This window comes from Megalops cyprinoides, chromosome 5, assembly GCF_013368585.1.
Source record: "Megalops cyprinoides isolate fMegCyp1 chromosome 5, fMegCyp1.pri, whole genome shotgun sequence".
In the NCBI taxonomy this organism is placed as follows: Eukaryota; Metazoa; Chordata; class Actinopteri; order Elopiformes; family Megalopidae; genus Megalops; species Megalops cyprinoides.
Window position 1 is genome coordinate 15,562,944 of NC_050587.1, and position 21,787 is coordinate 15,584,730.

General features: G+C 44.2%; 1 protein-coding gene across 1 annotated transcript in view; it reads right to left on the reverse strand.

Annotated features, from left to right (window-relative positions):
• The window catches only part of fcho2 (FCH and mu domain containing endocytic adaptor 2), a 46,761-nt gene extending 25,631 nt beyond the window's left edge, over window positions 1–21,130 (reverse strand). The window contains exons 1-12 of the mRNA XM_036528146.1: window positions 21,072–21,130; window positions 20,862–20,953; window positions 13,921–13,995; window positions 13,438–13,579; window positions 11,965–12,117; window positions 11,461–11,565; window positions 9,098–9,196; window positions 5,861–5,957; window positions 1,803–1,847; window positions 1,304–1,373; window positions 957–981; window positions 550–606 (exon numbers count right to left, since the gene is read on the reverse strand). Coding sequence (XP_036384039.1) covers window positions 550–606; window positions 957–981; window positions 1,304–1,373; window positions 1,803–1,847; window positions 5,861–5,957; window positions 9,098–9,196; window positions 11,461–11,565; window positions 11,965–12,117; window positions 13,438–13,579; window positions 13,921–13,995; window positions 20,862–20,953; window positions 21,072–21,128 — 1,017 coding nt within the window. The 5' untranslated portion in view covers window positions 21,129–21,130. The remainder of the gene's footprint in view (window positions 1–549; window positions 607–956; window positions 982–1,303; window positions 1,374–1,802; window positions 1,848–5,860; window positions 5,958–9,097; window positions 9,197–11,460; window positions 11,566–11,964; window positions 12,118–13,437; window positions 13,580–13,920; window positions 13,996–20,861; window positions 20,954–21,071) is intronic.
• Window positions 21,131–21,787: the final 657 nt, after the last annotated feature.

Here is a 21,787-nt window from a genome sequence, read left to right on the forward strand (position 1 = left end):
GTATATTAACAGGTATACAACCTATATACATATCCAGACATGTTATTAGCATATCGTACATCTTCAGAACAACTTATTGTGGATGAAATGCCGAACAAGGTTATTCCATAAATGGAACGACAAATAATCACTAGTAATAATGACTAGATTATGGAATATACAGAGCAGGCTGTCAAGCAAAGCCCAACAAACCATGTGATGGAATTCCTTTTAAGTTCATATTTTTATAGGGCCGAGTAATCGAAAGACAGGGTAAATATCAAATCGTGCCACAAAGTCGAAAGCACTCAGCATTTCACAGAACAGAGGATGCTGCTAGTATTTGAAGACGAGGAGATGCCCCAGGTCTACAGTGTAGAATGCGAGCAATCTCACACGCCAACATCAGAGCTAACCAAACAGGCCAGGAGCATTTGCACCCATCAAACAGATATCAAGTCTAATACAGGCCCACTCGTGGCCCACTTTAGAGCAGGGATTCCACTAAAATAACAATGCCAAGTGTCATTCATGTGTGGTAATGGATTGCGCCTGCAGCAGTTTACTTACAGCATTCTGAAAATCTATTGTCCCATAATAGCCAGGGGGAGCTCCATTGGATGTCTTCTTGAATAATGTACATACGGAGCATAGACAAAGAGAGATTGTTTAAACAGACTGTAATTGCAGAGGAAAATCTGAATGAGAGTATCTCTTTTCTGAGGAAAATTAATTTGGAATCATATAAGCAAGATAATGGATTTTGATAGGGTAAGAAAGTGACTGTATTGGCTCTACTTAATATAGAAAAATATGCAAGAAGACAATTGGAAAATGCATTTGTGTGCAAAATGTAGTTTAATAAAAAAAAAATTAAAAAGTCAATATTTTCTATATTTGGTTCTGATAGGACACTTATAGACCACATTCCATCAGGTTGGTAGATGTACTGAAGTTACCAAAGATTATGTACTCACAACAGATTCAGCCTCTGTAGATTCCCTGAAGAAGTATGTAGAGCAAAAGAGGAGGTAGAAAGAGAATATTATTTTATGTTGACAATATCCACAACAATAGCATATTTTGAACAAAATCTATTTTCAGCATACTTTCTCAACAATCACAAAGAAACACAGACACAAACATGCTTTTTAACAATGCAAAACATTAATCTATTATGAAAGTTCAATTTTACACAAAATTCCAGAGAGTATTTCACATAACCTTACATTATGTCATTTTATTTAAGACACTGAAATTTGCACAGAAGGTTTTCAAAACTATTCCAAATAATTCTGCAATGAAAGACCGGAAAAACACCTACGTTGAGTCTGTGTCCTTGTCTTTCCTGCGCCCTGGTATTGCAAATGGTTTTCTCTTCCGTGGCTTTGCTCCTACAGAGAGCCGTCAGTAAACATAAAGGTAATGCACACAGAAATGCCAAACGTTCCACATTCCACATGCAAAACATAAAATGTTTTTCAAACTTCTTAAATAAATCAAAAAACTTCAAAAAAAGAAAAAAGATGCTGTAACCCCCATCCCCTGCAAAAACTACAGTATGTATAAAAAACAAAAATAAAAACACAGAATATATAATACAGTATAATACTGTTTGGTTTAGCATTTTCATTGTGAGAATCATTATTCAAACCATGACTAAATATTCTGGTAAAAATACAGAAATCTAAAACTGCATTTTCAAAATAATAATGACAAATACAATCTGGGATGTGTGATCAAATTACTAAATGAAAGTGAATTTATAGCAAGTATATAATATATGACATAGTTGTGTGTGTTTGTAATGTAGGACTACTAACCTTCAGTGGCAACAGCAGTGTTGCATTCTTCAAACTCAATGGGTCCTAATAAGAAAGAAAAAAAAATAAAACTTTATTCTGCCATTTGTCTCCTCACAGAGGGAGCCACATTTTGCTCCAGAGGGCCTGAGCGTCTCTCACACACACACACACACACACACACACACACACACACACACACACACACACACACATATATATGCACACACACATACGCACACGCACGCACATGCACACAGACACACACACACTCACATACGCGCACACACACACACACACACACACACACACACACATATATATGCACGCACACACATGCACACGCACGCACATGCACACAAACACACACACACACACACGCGCACACACACACACACAGGAAGCAAAGCGCAATGGCGGAGCACAGGAAGAGCCGGGGAGACCCAGAGGGCAGCTTCAACAGCGGAGCCGACGCCGCGTCTGGTGACCATCAGCGAGATCCGATACCCCATACAAATCAAAGCAAGCACTGGCCCGAATCTACACCAGGCATGCAGACACGCACAGAGTGCCGCTCAACCTCCGCTGTTTACAAACAACCGGCGTCGAAGGAAAACAAATGCAAATCCCAGTGCCCAAACAGTGCATTCCTCTGCGAATGTGCGAGCTATGAAGTCAGTCAGTGTGTCAGCGCTATTTAAGTTTGGTGAATGATTTAAAAAGAAGAAGAAGAAAAAAAAAAGGATTTGGCTTCAGCAATGGAGGACCAAAATCTTATTTTGTAATAAAAACAGATGTGCGGGTGTTTATGGTGAAATTCACTCATACGTGTGTAAACAAAAACACCCAGAGAAGAACAACAAAGGCCACGCTTCATTTCATGTTCATCAATTTTACATATTTACCTTCCAGCGCTCCACTTGAAATGTCAGGTTTCTAGCTTATCTTTGAGAACGCGATCGCAAGCATTTTCGATGGGCGGAAGATTTGAAGAGTGGAAAAAAGTTGACGGTGATAGGGGAACAGCGGGGGCTACACTCACAATGAATATTCATTTAGCTTTTCTGACATTCTCTGATGCGTGCTTTAACCAATAAATGCCAGAGAGGGGCCCATAAATAATGCAGCCCTCATAATGGTGGGACTGGGGGACTCCCATCTTTAACATATGCAAAGCGGCCATGCTTAATGGCTTCTCGTTTTGATATAAAAATACTTTTACTTAATAAATCTGTCAGATTACAGAGATGACATATATGAGATTCATCACAGAAGAATAGCCTATAAAACATGTAGCCTATATACACACATACACGCACACACACTGTATTATACTAATCTTAATAATGCACTACACATTGAATATATTGTACACTACAAACAAAGGTAGGTATTAATCCACGTATAAATACTTACATACTAATCAGACATATGTGTACATAGAAAAACATACTACACAGCATAATTCAGTATAATGCATGCACATATTTGTAAAATCAGCACAAAAGGCTAAGAAATGCATTCCTCAAAATCAGCTTATTTTATCAGTGGCTTAAATTAAACTCTTACGCTTAGATTCACATGATAAAAATGGTTTACTGGTTTCTAAATTACATCTGTTAGTTACGTAGGAAGAAAAATAATCCTCAGAAACGGCTCTGGCCTACGTGCCTTTTTTAATCTTTCCTTTGTATTTATCTGAGCAAAAGCTAATGCACATCTAGGAAATGGAAAACAATGTTTACTACCAGACCACACAGGAGCCTGGAGCAGTATTTTACAGCGCAAAATGCCTTGACCTGAAAAAACAAACCTAATGATATTTAAGTCAAATAAATATGGTGGTGGTTCAATCTAGATTCCCTTGAGAACGGCCGTCAGAGGCAGAATTGATGCATTGTTCAGTGCGCTGTGTGAGGACAGGAGTCACGAGAGGCACGCATCAGCAAGTGAAGTGGATAAAGTACACCAATAACTGATCTACTCTACTGTGCAATATCGGGCTTCTCTGTTTGCTCTCTACCCCCGGCCAACACACTGACGTGACTACTGTGTGCGCTTAGCTCCAATCAAAACAAAACGCCACGCTCGTCTGAAACTAGTTCATGGGGAAAGACCCCCCCCCCCCCCCTTTCCCCTCCGTTCCTACCCAACCCCACCCCTTAACTGTGCTCTCTGAGCCTCCGCCGCTCGGGCCCGCTGCAGGTAGATGGCCGACTGATTTTGATAACGACATCGGCAACGGCGAAGGATCTGGCCGTTTATTGGGGGCATCCCGTTTGGTTCCCCGAACAACCCTCCCCCCCCAAACGGGGAGGGCTCGGCGCGGGCAGGCGCCCGAGCTCTGCATCATTAAGGCCAGATCTGCACGTTTTGCCCTTAAAGCCTCCCTGAGCCGCACGCGCTCACTCCCGCGTTGCATGACTCGGCTCATCCGCGAATCGCGGGAGGGCCACGGAGAAAAATGGAAGGGGGGGGGGAGGGGAAATGACAAACGTAGAATCAGAAAGGCTCGATGACGCCGCTGCTCGATTCCATCTGACAATATTTACACACGCTGAGATAAAAAAAAAAAAAAAATACAAAAGTCCAAGCAACAAACACGCCAGCCTTACCTAAATCAGGGAGCCATTAGGCATTGTTTAAACGTTTTGTAAGCAGACAGACGACTTGGTTTATATAAAGGGAGATGTTTCTCTTCTGTTTTTTTTTTTTTGTCGGAGGCATGAGCTCACGCATGAAAGAAGGATGGTTTTTTAAATTGCATATGCTTCACATGGCGCTCGGAGCGGCAGAGGGTTTGCGTGCCTGGCTCTGAGCCAGTTGACAGCTCAGCTGGATATCAATGCACACTCTGACCCCCCTCGCCGCGTGTCACTTCGGAATTGTTTCCGCAGTAGAAAGTTTATTCAACCTCTCTCTCAAAAGCACTGGACCGACCATCATTCTCCTATTTAATCAGAGGGGGACAGGTTATTTTTCTGACAGCACTGAAGCCGGAGTGCAATTTCTAATGAACAGCTTGATACAAGTGGAATTTCGCCTGTTTTAGCCTCAATTAATTCTGCTGTCAAAACAAATGATCACTCCTGATGCTTGGATGCTGTGTCTGGACACAGAGGTCAACTTGTGTGTACACACAAACACACTTAAGAAGCCCCTTTTGTTTTCAGTATCTGATGTAATGTAGCACAAGCGCTGGGAAAAAATGCTTAATGTGAATTATCGGGGCTGTCCATTTCATGTACTGGGCATCTCGTTTAGTTAACAACCCCTAAAAGCAGCTTGAGGAAAGCAGTACTTTCAGAGTTACTCAAACAGTGTATGTGAGGCGCAGTATCAACCACTGATCACAGCACAATGCAGTGCTGGCGAAAATGGCAGACATTCCAACAACACTTTTCTAATCAAATGGGAACCAACGCTTCTTATGTAAATAAGAATAAAAGACATCCCCCCCCCCGGGAACACCACAAAAATGTCCCTTGCAGATCAAATTGAAGTAATTGCTTGATATACTGGCGGGTGGGTTGGAGCTAAATTTCTTCCTGACTGCAACAGATTCTGAGGAAAGGGAAAGCAGCCATTGCACGACACATGAGAGAGAGAGAGAGAGTGTTCAGAAGAGAGGGCAAAAGAGGGAAAGAGGAGAAAAGAGAGAGGTAATTAGGACCCAGAGAACCTATCAGAGTCAATAGATTTAATCTCCTGAAAAGGGAGGCAGCCTTGACATTCCAGTTAGCATGTGACAAGTAGTACGGCTTTGCTTAACTTCTGGACCAAGCGGTCAAAACTGGCTTTTATGGGGTCATGGCTCAACAATTACTCTTGTGTAAACTACGCTATGCTACAGTAATCAAGGGAACTCTAGGGCTCTTCGCTGTTTGGCTTTGGGAGATGTTCCGATAGCCGGCAGCTCATTGAGAGCCTCTCGGACAGGCGAATGTGGCGTTACTGGAAGCTCTCCCCAAGGTGTGCTGTGGAAGGTGACGCTGGCACGTTTGAAAGCTTTGTCGTGTGTGTCCGACTGGATTGTAGGGAATGCTTTTAAAGAGCACTAAAAGGGCTCGGGCTCTTACCGGGCCTCTCCTTCCCAGTTCCCTTGCTCTCCGCAAACTTCTGTATCAAGCTCTCCACTGTAGTGTTCTCCATGTTGTTTACAAACTCCTTGTGAACCTGAAAAACAAAGAGAAGCTGAGACGCGAGGAACAGCACGCGAGGCACTCGCAATAACAGCCTGAATCATTTATTCCCGCGCGTCTTCGCGGGGCGAGCTGTGAAACCGCCTGTCCGTCAGAGGACGGGCAGCCGTGCGCTGCGGAGCGCGGGGGTGATGGAAGGACAGGCGAAGTGACAGCCGGCCTCCTTGGGGGCCGTGCTCCGCGTGCTTGTTTTTATGGAACACTCAAAAGCGGTGACAAAAGCAATATGTCTGGTGCCATTTTTCCCTCCTTTTTTTTTAAATGTGAGGATTCCCCAGTGCCCTTGTTGTTTTCTCTGCGTTTAGCTTTATTTCCCCTTGCATCTGCAGCCTGTACTGACCTCTGCTTGTGAGGTACATGCATTTCTGCCTTGTTTATGTATTTATTATTCATCGCTGTGCTTCAGTATGCACCTTTGGCCATAGAGCCTAACAGGGAAATCTTTGTGTGTTTTCTTTGGGGCGGGGGCGGGGGGGGAAGCGTGATAAGATGGAAGGGGGCGGACAGACCGTGTTCGTCTCACCTAGCGATTAAGACGTTCGTGTTTCTGCCAGCACAACAGAGCACGCTCCCCCCTTCCCCTTGCCCCCCCTCCCCGCTCCCCCGTGTGCCCACTGGCACAGCGGAGTGCATTAACCCGCTGCGCCTCCGCGGGGGGAGTGGAGACACGGCGGGGAAAATGCTCACTCCGGCACACGCAATCTGTCAGGTGCTGCCGCCGCCGCCGCCGCTGTCAAAGGAGAGGGCCGTGATGTCATCGCCTGCGTGTTGCCGCCGACGCTCGCCTTTTTCGCACGCGCACGGAAACGGCACCATCAAGGGCACCTCCCCCACCCCCCCCCCCCCCCAAACACAACGGATCACCCCCCACCTTCACTTTGCACGGCATCGTAGCACCGCATAGCTGTGAATGTGAGCGGGCCAATTTTGAACAGACTCGCACATACTTGCTCGCAAAAACACATAAACCTATAAATTCTCCATCACAAGTCCAGAATAGGTTTAGAGCAGCGTTTCCCAACCCTGCTCCTGAAGGCACACCGTCCTGCATATCTTCTATCTATCCCTGCTCTACCTACCTGACTGAACTCATCAGTGGCACTTTTGATTAGCTGAGCACACCTGATTTAGTCAAGCAGGAAGGATACATAGAAGATATGCAGGACAGTGTGCCTCCAGGAGCAGGGTTGGGAAACACGGGTTTAGAGGACAAAACTGTATTAATTCAACACTAACAGTACTCTCCATATTCTATTGTTTACTGATCAGTAAAAACATTAGCAGGCAAGGTAAAATAGAAATGTAAACATAGAATGGCAAAATATCAGTGTCTCTCTCTTCAAGGCTAATCGCTCATTCAAGCTTCACGTCTGAGCTCATGCAGCACCACGTACAGCTCATGCTGTCTGACAGAGCCTTGGGCAACCGCTGTCAGGGTAGCAAAACGCTGTTGACTTTACTAACATCGGGGAAGTGAAGCACTGACAGAGGAAACCGAACTCAAGGGATGACTATCACAGCGTCATTACTCTTGTATTATTTTAACAGCCCCGCAAATTGCAGTGAAGCCTGCCATTTCAATACAACTGAGAAAACCAGTGAATCACACCTTCAGCAGGGTGGTAAAATAACTTCTCCATGGTTTCGCGCGTAAATAGAACGGGAAAACGTCGCTGACGTCTGCTTTAATTTCATACCAGCGCGGCGCGGCGGTCCGAAGCGTGCGACGTGAGAAGCCACTTGAGTCCGTGTAACAAAGTGAATGATTGGATGTAATTGCGGAAGGGTGCGTGTAATGTGGAAGAGCACTTTCGGGTGCGGGGCTGTGCGTGTGTGTGTGTGTGTGTGTGTGTGTGTGTGTGTGTCAGAGATCGGCTCCGCTCTCACGAAGAGCAGCATCCGGCACGCGGAGCATGGCAAAAGCCCCACCGTCATGGGGGAGCGGCACTCTGAGCTACACACAGGGCTCACTGGCAGCGGCGGTGGCGGCGGCACAGGCTATTCATCACGAAATCACAATTACATTACTGCACTTCATTTTCCAGCTGTTTGAAAATGCGCTCCTCACCTCCAGGCTGCTTTTTAATTAGCTGCCGCCACATTGCAGCGCATCGTTATCTGTGTAGATGTGGCGCCCCCCCATGACTGCAGCTGAAATTGCAGCCCCCTTTGCGTGCAAGTGATAAAGCAAATCCTATTTGGGGGAGAGCAGGCTTCCTTTCACTCATGTGAGTGCATTTTCTTTTGCAGATTGAGGTTGTTTTTTTTTTGTTTGGAGAGAGGAAACCGGTAACACATGACAGACAGAGGAAGAGTTGTGGCCATTTTGTTTGGTTTTTTTTTGTGCAACCAAAAACTCCTAAGTTGTGTCTTTGACCCTGGGTAGTGTTCATGTTTTGTCTGAGAAAGGTAGCGTGAAGCGGTCTGCTCCCTGTGTCTCTCAGGAAAAGCTTTAGCGCAGAGAAAGCAGGTCAGCAGCCGGTGCGACATTCCTGCTGTCTCAGTGCATCCTTAACAAAAAAAAATACACCTTTCATCTCTTAAATTTCGAAGAGAGCTTAAAATACAGAAGGCTTCTTCATATTAAATAATGAGAGGCTTTCCGCCTTCTGATAAATTTATTACCAACCGGGCAGTCTGTATCATTAAACGCAAGCTCCTCGTCCTAAATCAGGCCTCTCAGCCCTCCTGGGGGAAACGTCTGGGAGAAGTCTTATTATTTCCATTTCTCTACTCATAAAATACATATGAACAGCCCTTTTGTGCATTCTGAATATGCTTTTGATTAGTATTTTAATTGGTTCAAATAAATGCCTGTGTAGAACGTTTCCTGGTTCTCAGTTAAACAATTAAAGGGATCAAAGCTCTCGCTAATTGATCTGGCATACTGTCAATACACCGTAGCCCTAAACCAGCGTAAGGGCTACAGTATCCACATAAGCTGTGCCCCCTGCTCTCAGGGTGATTAAGGCTCAGATCCTACCCCCCCTCGCAACATAAAGCGCATCAGCATAGACGGATACTGATGTGTGCCCCTTACAAACACAATGCTGGCCACCACTTACTGCAATAGGACTATCCGTGAAAGTGTGCTTCCTGATTAAGTGCACCCACCTCTCCTATCTGAACGTGCGTCTCCTCTATGGACTGGGAGTATGACTGGATGATCTCCTTCATGTGGAGAATGTGTTTCTCTTCAATGTCCTGGAATTTCTGTAAACGAGGGGGGAAAGGAAACGGCATTAAAATGAGCGCCGCGCACAACGGCGTGATAATCACGCCATATTAAAATGGCAAACGGATTACAAGCTCCGATCTGCTGTTTGTCGATCTTTAAGCAAATAACACAGATGTGTTTAGTCTGCGTTCAGCGTATGTTGTGTCTTTAAGGGTCATAAACGGCAACAGTTCATTTGTGCTTCACAGGCGTGTTAGAGACTTTAGTGAGGTTAAATGAAAGGCGTTGAGGAGAAAGCCGTTCCAGCTCAAATTGAAAGGCTCTTTATGTGATCGATGGAAAGTGCAGGGTTTAGGCGCTGGGGAACAGCGCGTTCAGACCCGGTTCAGGCACATCTTGCGTCTTCTCTCTGGGTGGTCCGAGCGAGGACGCCACCGGCACGCATCCCAGCAGAAGATGTCAATTATTTGGGGTGGCCCGTACACGAGATACACGGAGATGGTATTATCTCTGGTTTCGAAAACAGGGGGTTACGGAGGAAAACAACTTTAATGGCGGTGTTTACTTCCAGCTGTTAGCATCACTTTGCTGGACAAAATTTTGGTAAACCAAGGAAATGGCTATAAATAAGCATAAACTTGAAAATCACAGTGTGCATGTAAATTGAAAGATGATGGTGTCCGCATAAACACACACACGCATCACACATACACACACACACACACACACACACACACACTCACACATACACTCACGCACACACACACGCACTCTCACACTCACACTCACACAATCACACTCACACTCACACACATACACATACACATACACACACACTCACTCACATACACTCTCTCACACACACACTCTCAAAACACACACTGTCACACACACAGGCATATGAACAAACGCACTCAAGCGGACACATATGCATGTACTGTTTATAACTCCTTGAGCGAAAAACCCAAGACGAACCATTGATTTCTTGATTTTAGGATATATCCACGTGATTTTGTTTTCTCTTGGGAACGATGCTTCCAAAACCTAAAAAACATTGTATCTATCTGGTTTTCCTGTGGCAGAAGTGGATACTGAGTCCAATTGTTGTTGATCTGATTTTAATTTGTAGTTTATCCAATCAGTCTCATATGTTTCTAATCAGATTTTCACAGAGCGATTCCATTAAAAGGGGAAAAATGGGACAGAGATATTACAGAACACGGAATGGAATGTTTTAAAATTGCACACTGAGCTGGATTTGGAGTACATGAACATCCTCCCAACACTCCAAACTCAAAACCAGTCAAAAAAAAAAGACATAACGTTTCTTTTACGATGGCAGCTGTACTGATTTTTATGAACGTAGTGTGGAGTGTGCAAAACATGTGGTTTGCGCAGTCTACCACTAAATCATTAACGGAAAAAAGCTGATACACACCAGCGATCTCCTCTCTCCATCATGGCTCTGATTCACTGACTCAAAGCTAGACACCTACTTGTTCAAGCAAAACAGAAGAAATCCTCAAAATAAGGCACAATAACAGCCATTGATGCTGTGACTTGGCGAGCGTACCTGTGACAGTAGAGTTGCTGAGAGGACCCAAGGGAGTCTGAGGCATCTCTAAAAAGGTTTTTTTTTCTGTTTTCTTGCTTTTTGTGATTTTTTTTAATAACGTGAGGAGTAAACAGTAACCGGCTTCCCCACGCAGCCAGTAGGACCGCAGCGCCGGAAAGGAAACTCGTCTTCCTTTTACTTTCACTGCCTCCGAAGCACAGATGGATTTTTAATGAGGCAAATGCCAAACATTGTGCTCCTCTGCAATTATGTAACCCCGCTTGTTTACTATGGTACCGGTTTGCTCCCGCGCGCTCAGTGTGACGGTGCTGCTCGGGATCAGAAGGCACCGTAAATCTGAGGAGATAACTTCAAACAGTGCCCAGACCCCACTGTAAACACTTAGGCCCCCATGTTTTAACAAGACATGGAGGGCTCATGTGTTTATGATTTTTTTTTTTTTTTTTTTGCCCGCCTGTTTTTCTTTTTTGTTTTTGATGGAGCTAACCACCGTCACTGAAATATTGATTTAATGTTCGTTGTCATCGCTGCCTTGAGGACGTGCAGACAGGCGAATGGTCTGGCTTACAGTCCCTCGTGCTTCCCAGCTGAATTATGGGAATGCTAAAGAGCTGGAACACATTTCCTCTGTTGGGACTGCGATGCGTTACATTAAGAAATGTAAGACAGTGTAAGGTCAATGTAAGACAGTGTAAAGTCTCTTTATGAGACACCTAGATTTACCTGAGCGGTTTCAGCCATCTTCTGCTCAAACTCAGACTTTGCTGTGGCGTACTTTTCAACATAGGACTTGTAGGACTCTGTGGCTTTCTTGGCCTTCACTCCAGCCTGTGCGGGAATAAAAGCAGACAAAACGACTTATACAATCATTAAAAAAAACATGCAAGCATTTCTTTTTCCACATACTTCATTAGCTACACATATTGATCCCCGATTAGCCAAAGCAGAGCACCGCTGATTAGTGCAGTGACACTGGGCCACCAGAGAGGCCTAGAACTCATTTAGGCTGTTCGCATTCCAGAACAAGTCCAGGATTTACAAAAGCTCTGTTAAAGCGAGCAAAATCAGACTGAAGTAAACCTCACGTTTTTGAGGGTCTCACAGTGAGCGCAAACAACACAAGTCAAAGACAGTAGCTTTACAAAAGCTCGTATTATGGCCCTGAGACAGTCTTGACAAAAGAAGATGTGAGATTTGAGGACCGGGACAGCGAGGCGCACCCCCCACCTTCTCCACATCCCTGGGCGCCGCCCCCTCCTTGCGAAGCCGCTCCTGGTCCACCGTCTTGGCGTTGTAGTTCTCCTTGGATTTCTGCAGGGCCTGAGAGATGCTCTGGATGTTCTGCACCGCCTCCAGCGTGGCGGCGACTTCCTCCTTCGTCTGTGGGACGGAGCGGCAGAGGCAGGCAATGACACCACGGCCCGGGATTTGCCCCCCCCCCCCCCCCGCCCCGGGGGGTTATCGGCACACAGAGCTTCCCCGTTCGCAGAGCAAACATGAAAGCGAAGTGTTTTGGATACAATTACTAGATAAGAATAGCAGCAGCAGTAGCAGCTGTCTTATCAATAATTCATTCTGTTTATTTCACTGTGTGTCTGTTCCTTTCCGTTCCCTCTCCCGCTGCAGTGACAGCTGTGTTTAGTTTAATGCCACTGAGTGTTTTATTAGAGCTAAACTGAAATGCTTAAATCCAACAGTAGGTGCAAAAATGTCGCATTATTTTGTCTGAGAACACCGTAAGAATATGAGAACAAGGAAAACAATTGACTCCACGCAGTCGAAACTTCGGCCAGCGCTCGGTACGTGTTCAACTTCCGCACACTGTCAGGGTGGTATCTGAAGGCTGTTCAGATGAACCTCTCATGATTTCAAACGGAAAATAACAACAAGAGTCACTGGGACCACATCACACTGTGCTCTTACAATAGGGCAGTGGAATTCCAAGCGCTGAGGCGCGGAAGCTTCCAAGCGTCAGAGGAAAGGGGAACTACGGAATAAAGCGGCAGGCTGAAGCACATCAGCTGAAAGGATCTCCATAACTGAACCTACAGTAACCACGTTCCGCTGACACGTCTGCGATGTCCTGTGTCAGGCTTGGGAGAAAACACTTCCAGGCTAGTGCAGTACGGTCTAAGGGAGCCCTGCTGTTACCGGGGAACAGGGCCTGCTAGTAAGGGAGACTGGTGGACTGGTGGAGACTGGTGTTTTTCTCACACCCACACATCCACTGTGGGCTAGAAGTGTTTATGTCTGCGGGCAGCGGTCAGTGGTTATGTGAAGGGCAGTGCGTGACCGTACTCGTGCTACGCATAATATTTTTCACACTGCTAAGAGTAATAAACAAGTACCGTTTCATTATCCACCAAATGTGAAGAACAAATGACTGAAATGAGGTTTACTTCTATATTCATTTTCATTACACAACAGTTAAAAAGCTTTGTTTTTTTTGAACAGTAAGATGAGAAAGACAATAGGGGTAATAAAGCTGTGTGTGCACTGACATTAATTTATAGTTCTGTTAATTCAAAATCATGCGTTGTTAGTGACAATGGAACTAGTTGCCTCATACATTTATACAAAATGATGTAAGTTCAAGAAAGCCATAAAATGCAGCTTCACCCCCATTGTGCAGACACAGCTGTTCGGTTAGTCATCATCAGACTGTTTGGCCAGTGACATGAATCGCAATGAGACTCAAACCTTCTTGTGCGCCTTTGTTTGGTCGTCTGCGTACTTCTGAACTTCCTTTATTAATTCCTGAAGTTTCCGAACTAACTCTAAATGGCAGCTCGCCAGCTTTTCGGTTGAGGTCTTGAAAACGTCCCACACTGGTGCGAACGTCCTGCAGGAGCAAAGACAAGACAGAAAGACACGCTGCAGTGTGGATCGCAGTGACTCTCGCCACCCTGAGGCGGCTCTCGCCACCCTGAGGCGACTCTTGGCGGGTGGATGGGCACCCGTCTGTATAGTATGGAATAAGAGCAGGGACTGTGAATTAAGAAAAAACAATTACGTAGCTGTACAAGTAATGGCAAACTTTAAATTTATGAATCTTTGTAGGAGCCTGTGATCTTAAATGGTGGGGATTTCGATGTGGGATTTGTAACATTTTTGTCTAGACAGAGACAGACAGACACAGATTTTTTTTTTTAGTAATCGAAGAGAGGAATCCCTGTCACTTACCCTAACTGTGAGAAATTGCTAGCTGATTTGGCCAGTTTGGTCATTGATCTTGCATATGCTTCTTCAATGGTAGCCCTGTGGAAGAGAAACACAATCAATATCAGGCTATCATTTTCTTTATTCAGAGCTTAATTCTATCAGAGTGCTTAATACAATAAAAACATTTGAACCAATGCTTTTGCCAGCCACAAAAAAATAAAATAAACAAATTCCCCAAAATGTCTACAGGCACAAAGCACTCTCCTTCACAGACCTGGTTTTTCCAGACCCATTTTGATCCAAAACAATCCACATTAAAATAGGCTTGGCCTGCCTCATCACCTCCCCGATTATCCTGAATGGACCCGACAGAACTAAAAACTTAAAACATTGTTTTACTTAAGACTGTGAATAATTCATGTCAGACACATCTGAAGTTTCGCTGCAGCCTTTTCATCACGGAAGGAGAACGGGACACTAACAGGGATTTCTTTGTGCTGTTTATTGTACATCTGTAAGCCATTGATTGAGGGAACCAGCTATACTTGACACAAGCGAGAAGAAAAAATTATGGCAAGACGACAAAAAATCAGAGTTCTGCGGCAATAGTAATAATCATTATTACTGCTCTAGGACTGCCTCGCACTGCATCGGAACAGTTACATGGCTAAATGCAGATGCACTCTGCATGTTTTGGTAGGTGTGTGTTAAGGGCACAAACTCACACAGTTCTTAAATTCATGCGGCTTCTGCACCCCAAAGCCACAGCACCCTCGCCTACATAGTAACTGGACTGTAGTCCTAACTGCATTCCTCATTTGTGAAGGGAGGGCAACCATTAAAAAAAAAAAAAAACACCTCAAAATTTCTGGCATGAGCTACATTTATGATTATTCAATTTATGAGGAGTGTCTGTGGTGAATTATGTCAAGTGAATGTATGCAAAAACCATCGACAGACACATTTAAATAATAATGCTCCTGGAAACACAGATGGTTCTGGTAAAAGTGGGCAGAGCGGCCATTACCTTAATTCACAAATCTCTGGGAGTGAAAAAAAAAAAAGCCCCTTGTGAGGTCAGAGAATCGCTGAAGTATTGCGGAGAAGTGGCCAAATGAAACAAAAAGAATTGTCTCAGTCAATGTTTGTTTGCAGATTAGACTGAATGAAGGCAGTCTGGAGTAACGCAGTAACTGCATAAGAAGCTCTGTACGGGCTAGGCCGCATAAGTTGGTGTGCGGCTCTTGTAAAATAGCCGCCTGCTTCTCATCTCCCCTTGACACTTTCCACGTCTCGCGTGTAATTGTTTAACTTAAATTGTAAAATCTCTCCCCTTGCATTGCAGTGGGGGTAATGAGTAAAGTGCGAGGGGCTGTGGCCGGGGCTATAATCAGAGAGGGTTTTTCTTGACGGCTCGCCATGAGTCATCACCCACACTCTATCTGTGGCACTGCAGTAATAACAATCTGAAGAAACCTTTTCCAATAGCGAGGGGGGGCCGGCTCTCGCACATGTTTCGGTGAGAACACCACTTAAAAGGCATCTCGCCGTGACTCCACAAAGAATATGCGCACCAGGTGTGTAAACACGCGAGAAGCCAACAACCTGCTCCTTCTGAATTCATGTGTGCAGTCATGTTCTGTAAATTTAAATGTGTGACTTTTCGCCTGTATTTTATTTCTTCTACACGTCATTTCCATTGTGACCTATTTATTCATCCATTATCGCTGGTGTTATTGTTTAATAGTAAATACCATCTGATGGACCTTTCGAAATTTTGGGGGTATCCTAAAACAGTCTACACGTATGCTATCTTGTGTCCCAGATTTTCTGCCTCAATATCATATGTTTGTATGAAATATATTACTGGGCAAATCTCTCAAACGGCACTGTATCATGTTACATTTGATTGTCTTGAGTTTTTTTCCTTTCTTTCACCAGAGGGCGCTAAAGTGCAGTGTGAATAAAGTACAGTGCAAATCTGGAGCAGCAGCTATCACAGGGAACAAATTCTTACAATACTTCTGACATGTTTGAACAATTTTATCATGCTGAGAGGAAATGACAGTAATGCTACACATTTTATGATAGCTAGTTAGATAGACGAGACTGGCATTAGCTTAAATAGTTTCTATTCTTTGTATATAATGCAGTGTCAAGTTTGTTAAAATTGGTTATTTATTATACAACATTACCTTACAAGAGGAAATGAGTTCAGACCTGACCCTTGTCTTCTTCCTGTTGTGTGGAGGTGTGCAGACATGTAAGGGAAACTAGGTGCGAGACTTCAATCTCTAACTCAATCTCAAACCCCCAAAGCACCTGATACCCAGTCTGACCATCTCAGGCAGCAGCTGTGCGAGTGTCCCGTCCCCACCGAGGCATTGAAGGCATTTTAACAATGAGAGCTTTGCATGTCTGGCTGTGTGGGTAGCAGCCCGCGCTGCCCTCCAAACCTGCGAGCGCACTTTCACACAGGCGGCAGCCCTCCGCCTGTGGAACTTTAGCTGCGTCTCGCAGGTGCCTGCGGGTGGGGCGGTAACCTGAACCCTCACCTATCAAACCCTCATGGTTTATAGCAGGAGAAAGGGTACTCACAGAAATAACCTCCAGTTATTTTTGGATACTATAGAAATGCACACAAAAAAGAAAACAGACGTTTACTCTGTGGAGCTTTTTCACAGAATACAAGAGGAAAGCAAAACATTCAGCACTGGGAGAGTCGAGGTTTTAGGATTGAAATGCATTGTCATATTTTTTTTACAATAGCATATAATGTCAATCTGTGTGAAATCCACACCCTTCCTGACTTTCACTCTGTCAGATTTCATTGAGTACTGTACTTCCGTGTGAGGCACTGCTTGCTCGGGATGCATTTAAAATTAAGACCATATATCTTAGATAGATATATCAAATCTGTTTATGTTTCACTAATTATAGAAGAAAATTAACATTTTCAAAAATGTCAGCACTATAAGGATATACTGTAACAAAACAACTCTGTTTTTGAAAATATTTGTCCTTTACGTCTAGGTCAGTCTTAAGTTAAACGACCAGGAAGTCTTTTCCCTGAGTACCCTTAGGAGACACTGCAGCTCCACCCTGTGGCAGAAAAAGTAAGTGCAGCTGAAATGTCTGTATATCCTGGAAGCACAGGAATTCTCAATAACTCAACATCAGGTATTGACGTGAATGTGCTGCCCTGGCTCAATGAAGTATTTTACATGACCACAAAGAGACATAGTGAAGTATGTTCTCCCACCGTGAACGAGAAAGAGGAAATGATCACAATGGAGTCCGGAAACAGCTGACTGACCACCTGCTGAGAATATGAGCAATGACTGTTAATTAGGCCTAGTCCCCATTTTAGAATGTCCCGCCAACTGTCACTACCACAGGACAACTCAGCTGTGGACCCAGAGAAGTACAGTTTTTTTTCAGCTCTGTCTGAAGCCACTACCACTCTCAGTACTTGGGTGAGCTAAATTGTTTCAGTTGAGACAATGATAAGCTGCATAAGGCGGCAAAGTGCCCGTCTGTAATGGAGGCCTGCAGGCATGGCAGCCCCTGAGGACCACGCTTGAGCAGCCGTTCAGCTCCATCACACACAGTCCTTTAGTGGGAAGGCCAAAATGGTCTTGCAAGCCTTTCTGTGTCCCTTAAAAGGCCCCGCATTAGACAGTGTAAATCCAAAGAGGAGGAACTGGTGACCTCTGTGGCTTCAATTAACTTCCTGTCAGATGAAATCACGGTCGGCACAGTGACACAGTTCTTCCTGGAGCCTGATTGCAATTTTGGAAAGTCAGTCTAGAATGGAAAATAAGACAAGGATGTGTGCAGGCGGAAGCTAGAGCATATAACGTAGTGTATATATGCTGTTCCAGAGGATGTTAACAGTGGTGTTGGGGAATAAGACCCGGATGAACCCTCGTTCTGTGTAACTGATAAGCTGTGCATCCCGGTGGCTGTGTGCCAAAGCACTCCTCTGATCGCTGCGTCACAGCCACACCTTCTTAACATGCCATTTCAAAGGGTGTCCAAAGCTTAGCGAAGGGAAGGAGGTTTCACTTGCTGTCACCTGTCGCACTCAGTGCAATTCACCTGCATGTACTCTACATAGAGGCCTACTCCGCATATCCTCCCATTACACTCATGTCTCAACAAGTCACAGGTCATTTTGACAAATCTGCAAGACGGCAAAATCCAAAACCACGACAACTTACATTCGCTTCATGATAAGAGCTACAACTGAAGGGGCGATGCTACGCTAACCTACAGGTGACTGGGGTTCTTTTTGGTGAAAACTGTGCTTCAGCTGTTCAATGGTATGTGGGTACAACTAAGCACTAATTTACTTCAGAGAGATTTGCTAATCACTGCTTTGTAGCCATTAGAATGGTGTAAAGTCAATGGCAAACCTTTCCCAGGGATTAAAAAGCAAATCTATTTTCAACGAACATCTGTGTGCCTGGACAGGTCCTGTAGCTGCCAATATTAATCTTACAGGCTGCCACACGCAGCTGACATGACAGCATGTGAACACGCTGGTTTCTTAAATAAAAACCAGTGGCTACATATGCTCACACTGAAAGCAAAAAACAGAACACTAAATGTTTATTTTAATTTGCATGCTCTTCAGCTGCAGCTGACAGTAAATTCCTCCAACATTAACAACAGCCGGGATCCCTGTTATCAATCATTTAATGTGTTTACGAGGCAGTTTTCTCAAGTATTAGAGAGCTCTCACATACACACACAGCATTGGAAGGAACATCGGTTTGCACTCAGAATGCAGGCCCCGGCGTTAATGTGATACGCAATACTCAGAGTGAATCGGAGGCACTCGATAGCTCGGCCCTCTCCGGAGCATTATGTAGCAAATGCATTCTGGGCAGGAAGTTCTGCCATCTATGGTCCTCGGGGTAGGTGGCGAGTTACATTCGAGACGCGAGATGATCCAATAAAGCCACAGGAAAAACGAGGCCTGGCCACACTCCCACCGCTCCACTTCCCCCGGTCACTTCCACCATGCCAACGCGTTAAGATTTGGAAATGATTTTGTAGGTAGGGCTCCACAACAGCACTGGCCCCAAGACTTGAGGCCATTTGGAGGCAGCCTGTATTTTAACTCCTGCCCTGTCTGGGCTTCTATGAGTCCAGGGTCAGGGTTAAATCCCAAAACCTCAAAAACAGAAGAACATTCATCCAAATGTTCATTTTCTTACTATATGTTGTCTAATGCCATTGGATGAAAATCTTAAAAGAACAAAGAAGGGGGTACTGCACCACTCTGCCTTCTCTCATAACATTAGCCATCAGGCTGCAAGTTGGTTAATAAAATAAACGCGCTTGTAGATCAATAAACTGGACTATTTTATCTAGGCTATTTTTAAACTGCCCATAACCCCAAAGAAGGCCAGCTCTCACTCTCTTAAGCAGATTGCTTGCTAACATAAGATGTGGAAAACTAGGTACTATACCTGTCTGGCTGACTAGCCAAATTGCAATACTTCCAACAGCTAAAGTAGTTACAAAAACTAAAGCAGTTCCTAAATCTGGTTTGTATGTATAGCCACATGGATAAAAATTAATAAAGAGGGCCAGCTTTATTCTGAAAGGTTGTGCCCATTTCTGCAAGGCTTAAATAAGTCAGGATTAATTCAAAGTAACTCTCTTGCCTGAAATAGGCTGACTCAAATTAACCCCATTTCGTCAGCATTTCATACATCAAGCCTTTAAAGGAATAATTGATAGTGATCACCAATTAGTGAAAAGGGGTTAGAGGAAAGGCAAGAAATAGACAGACGATGCTTCTAGGCCAGGAAATACCCACTGCATTTTACATACAGACCTATGTACTACAACATGTGTGAAATCAAACAAATTTCTCACGTAGTGTCACACTGATATTCTGGGCAACAGGCTAGAATTTGAATGCAAAATGTGAAAGGGCTTTAGTATTAGCAAGCCCTATTTCCAAGTGAGGTGACTCCTGTTACGTATCACATCAGAATTTGACTGCACTTCCATTTGCAGACAATGGGGTGGATGTAAAACCAGAGTGAATTGGGGGGATCCGGATTTTCCCCCTCTCCCGGCAAGGTCAGTAGGCAAACCAACTTTGAAGTAAACACACGGATGAAGATGTAGGATAACCCTCATTCATAACAGGTGGTAAATTACAAGATCCTCTGTTGAAAAAGATGCATTTGCAAAAGACCGTGGGTCCACTTTCCATATTACAGATGAGTTTCTGTTAAAATCCAAAGTTCTGTTAGAGAAAGCTAGCAAACTAAGTACAAGTATGTTTGTTGTGCTGCCAGATGGCTAGCTTGGTATGAATTGCGTAAGATAATTATTTCACTGGTAATGCTGGACTGTGTCCCAGAGTGAAGGTTTTCTACTCCACCCAATTTTCATTCACTCCAAAGCAAAATGAGCTCTCTGACTTTAGCGGGGATGGCCGGATGACACAAGCAGTTGATTTGTGTTTAAAATCAACGCACTCAATCAAACACATTCCAATATTGTTTGAATTTTGATTACAATTTTTAGCCGATTCAGTTTCAGTTTTCCCAGTCAGATATACTGAATATGCATAAAGCTCATCAAGATTCAGAGCACGTACTATTATTGAGGAAGGGGAAATAACTTGTGTCCAAAACCTATTGGAAATGTATTCGACCTGCTTAAAAAGTAGGGTTGACATTTCAAGGCACATTGTTTATAATGCCTTGATGATGACTTAAATACCCATTAGCAAGACAAAAAGAGAAGTATGTCCACACCTGCCAGACAAAATCCATCTCCTCTCCTCTATTTAGAGAAGCATCCAGTGGCGGCACTGCTAAAAAGCAAGGCCTTCCACAATGACATCAGCCATAAAGACAGAAACAGCCAATTCAGAGCTGAGAGGCAGGATGGAAAACGGAGAGGGGTACAAACGCAAAAGATTGCCTTACCTCTCTCTGATGAATTCAGACAGCTCCTTTGTTGACATCTGGCCATGCTTCATGTTATGGTAAAGCACATCAAATCCATTGTTCTTGTCACCCTGGAGCGGAGGAAGGAAGGGAAAAGAAACGTTTCAGTTCGAAAGGGAGACGTTCTTTCCACCTCTTCCAGAATGACAAAGCCCAGTCAAACGCTGTCCCATTTTAACCACTCATTACCATGCTGGCTCTCTCAGTGACAAGCATTCTCATGGTTTGTATAGCTGTCAGCTGCATTTTCAGAAGCCTCTGATCAACCATCTTCATTCGGGCCATGTTGTCAGGTTCCCGACGCCCTGTCTGTAATACTCGTGCAGTAGGGAATGGAATGATTCTAGGCAAAGGAGCAACCAAACCACAAACTAGCTGAGGTCTCACGTTCCACAGTATTTAAAAATGCATAGACACATTTAATAATTCATTGAGAAGAACACAACCAAAGGCCTCTACTCTGAGATAAAGAAACAACTACCCTTCATCTCTGCGATAAAGTAACATTTTGCTTTGAACTGATCCAGAGAATGCAGAATTTCATGCAATGCTTTACATACTTACTACCTCATATTTCACAGGGCTGAACCTTTATCAAATTCATAGACGTAAAAAACTGCTATTGCAACCTTAAATATTAAAGAGGGCAGAGGACATACTGTACAAACACGTTTCAAATATCACCCAAAACTGCCTTCTGTTGTTGTTTTTTTTTTTAGCCTGTCAATGACTCAGATGTCACTTGACTGTCACTGAACGAAAAAAAAACATTCAAAAGCTTGCCTGACCTCAATTAATCTCCGTCAAAATAGCTTTGTTTTTTTAAACAAGGGAGGATGCTAGCCGTACAGTGCGTTAGTTCAGTTTGGCGGAAGCCCTTGCCCAGACGGCCAAAAGAGAAGTGA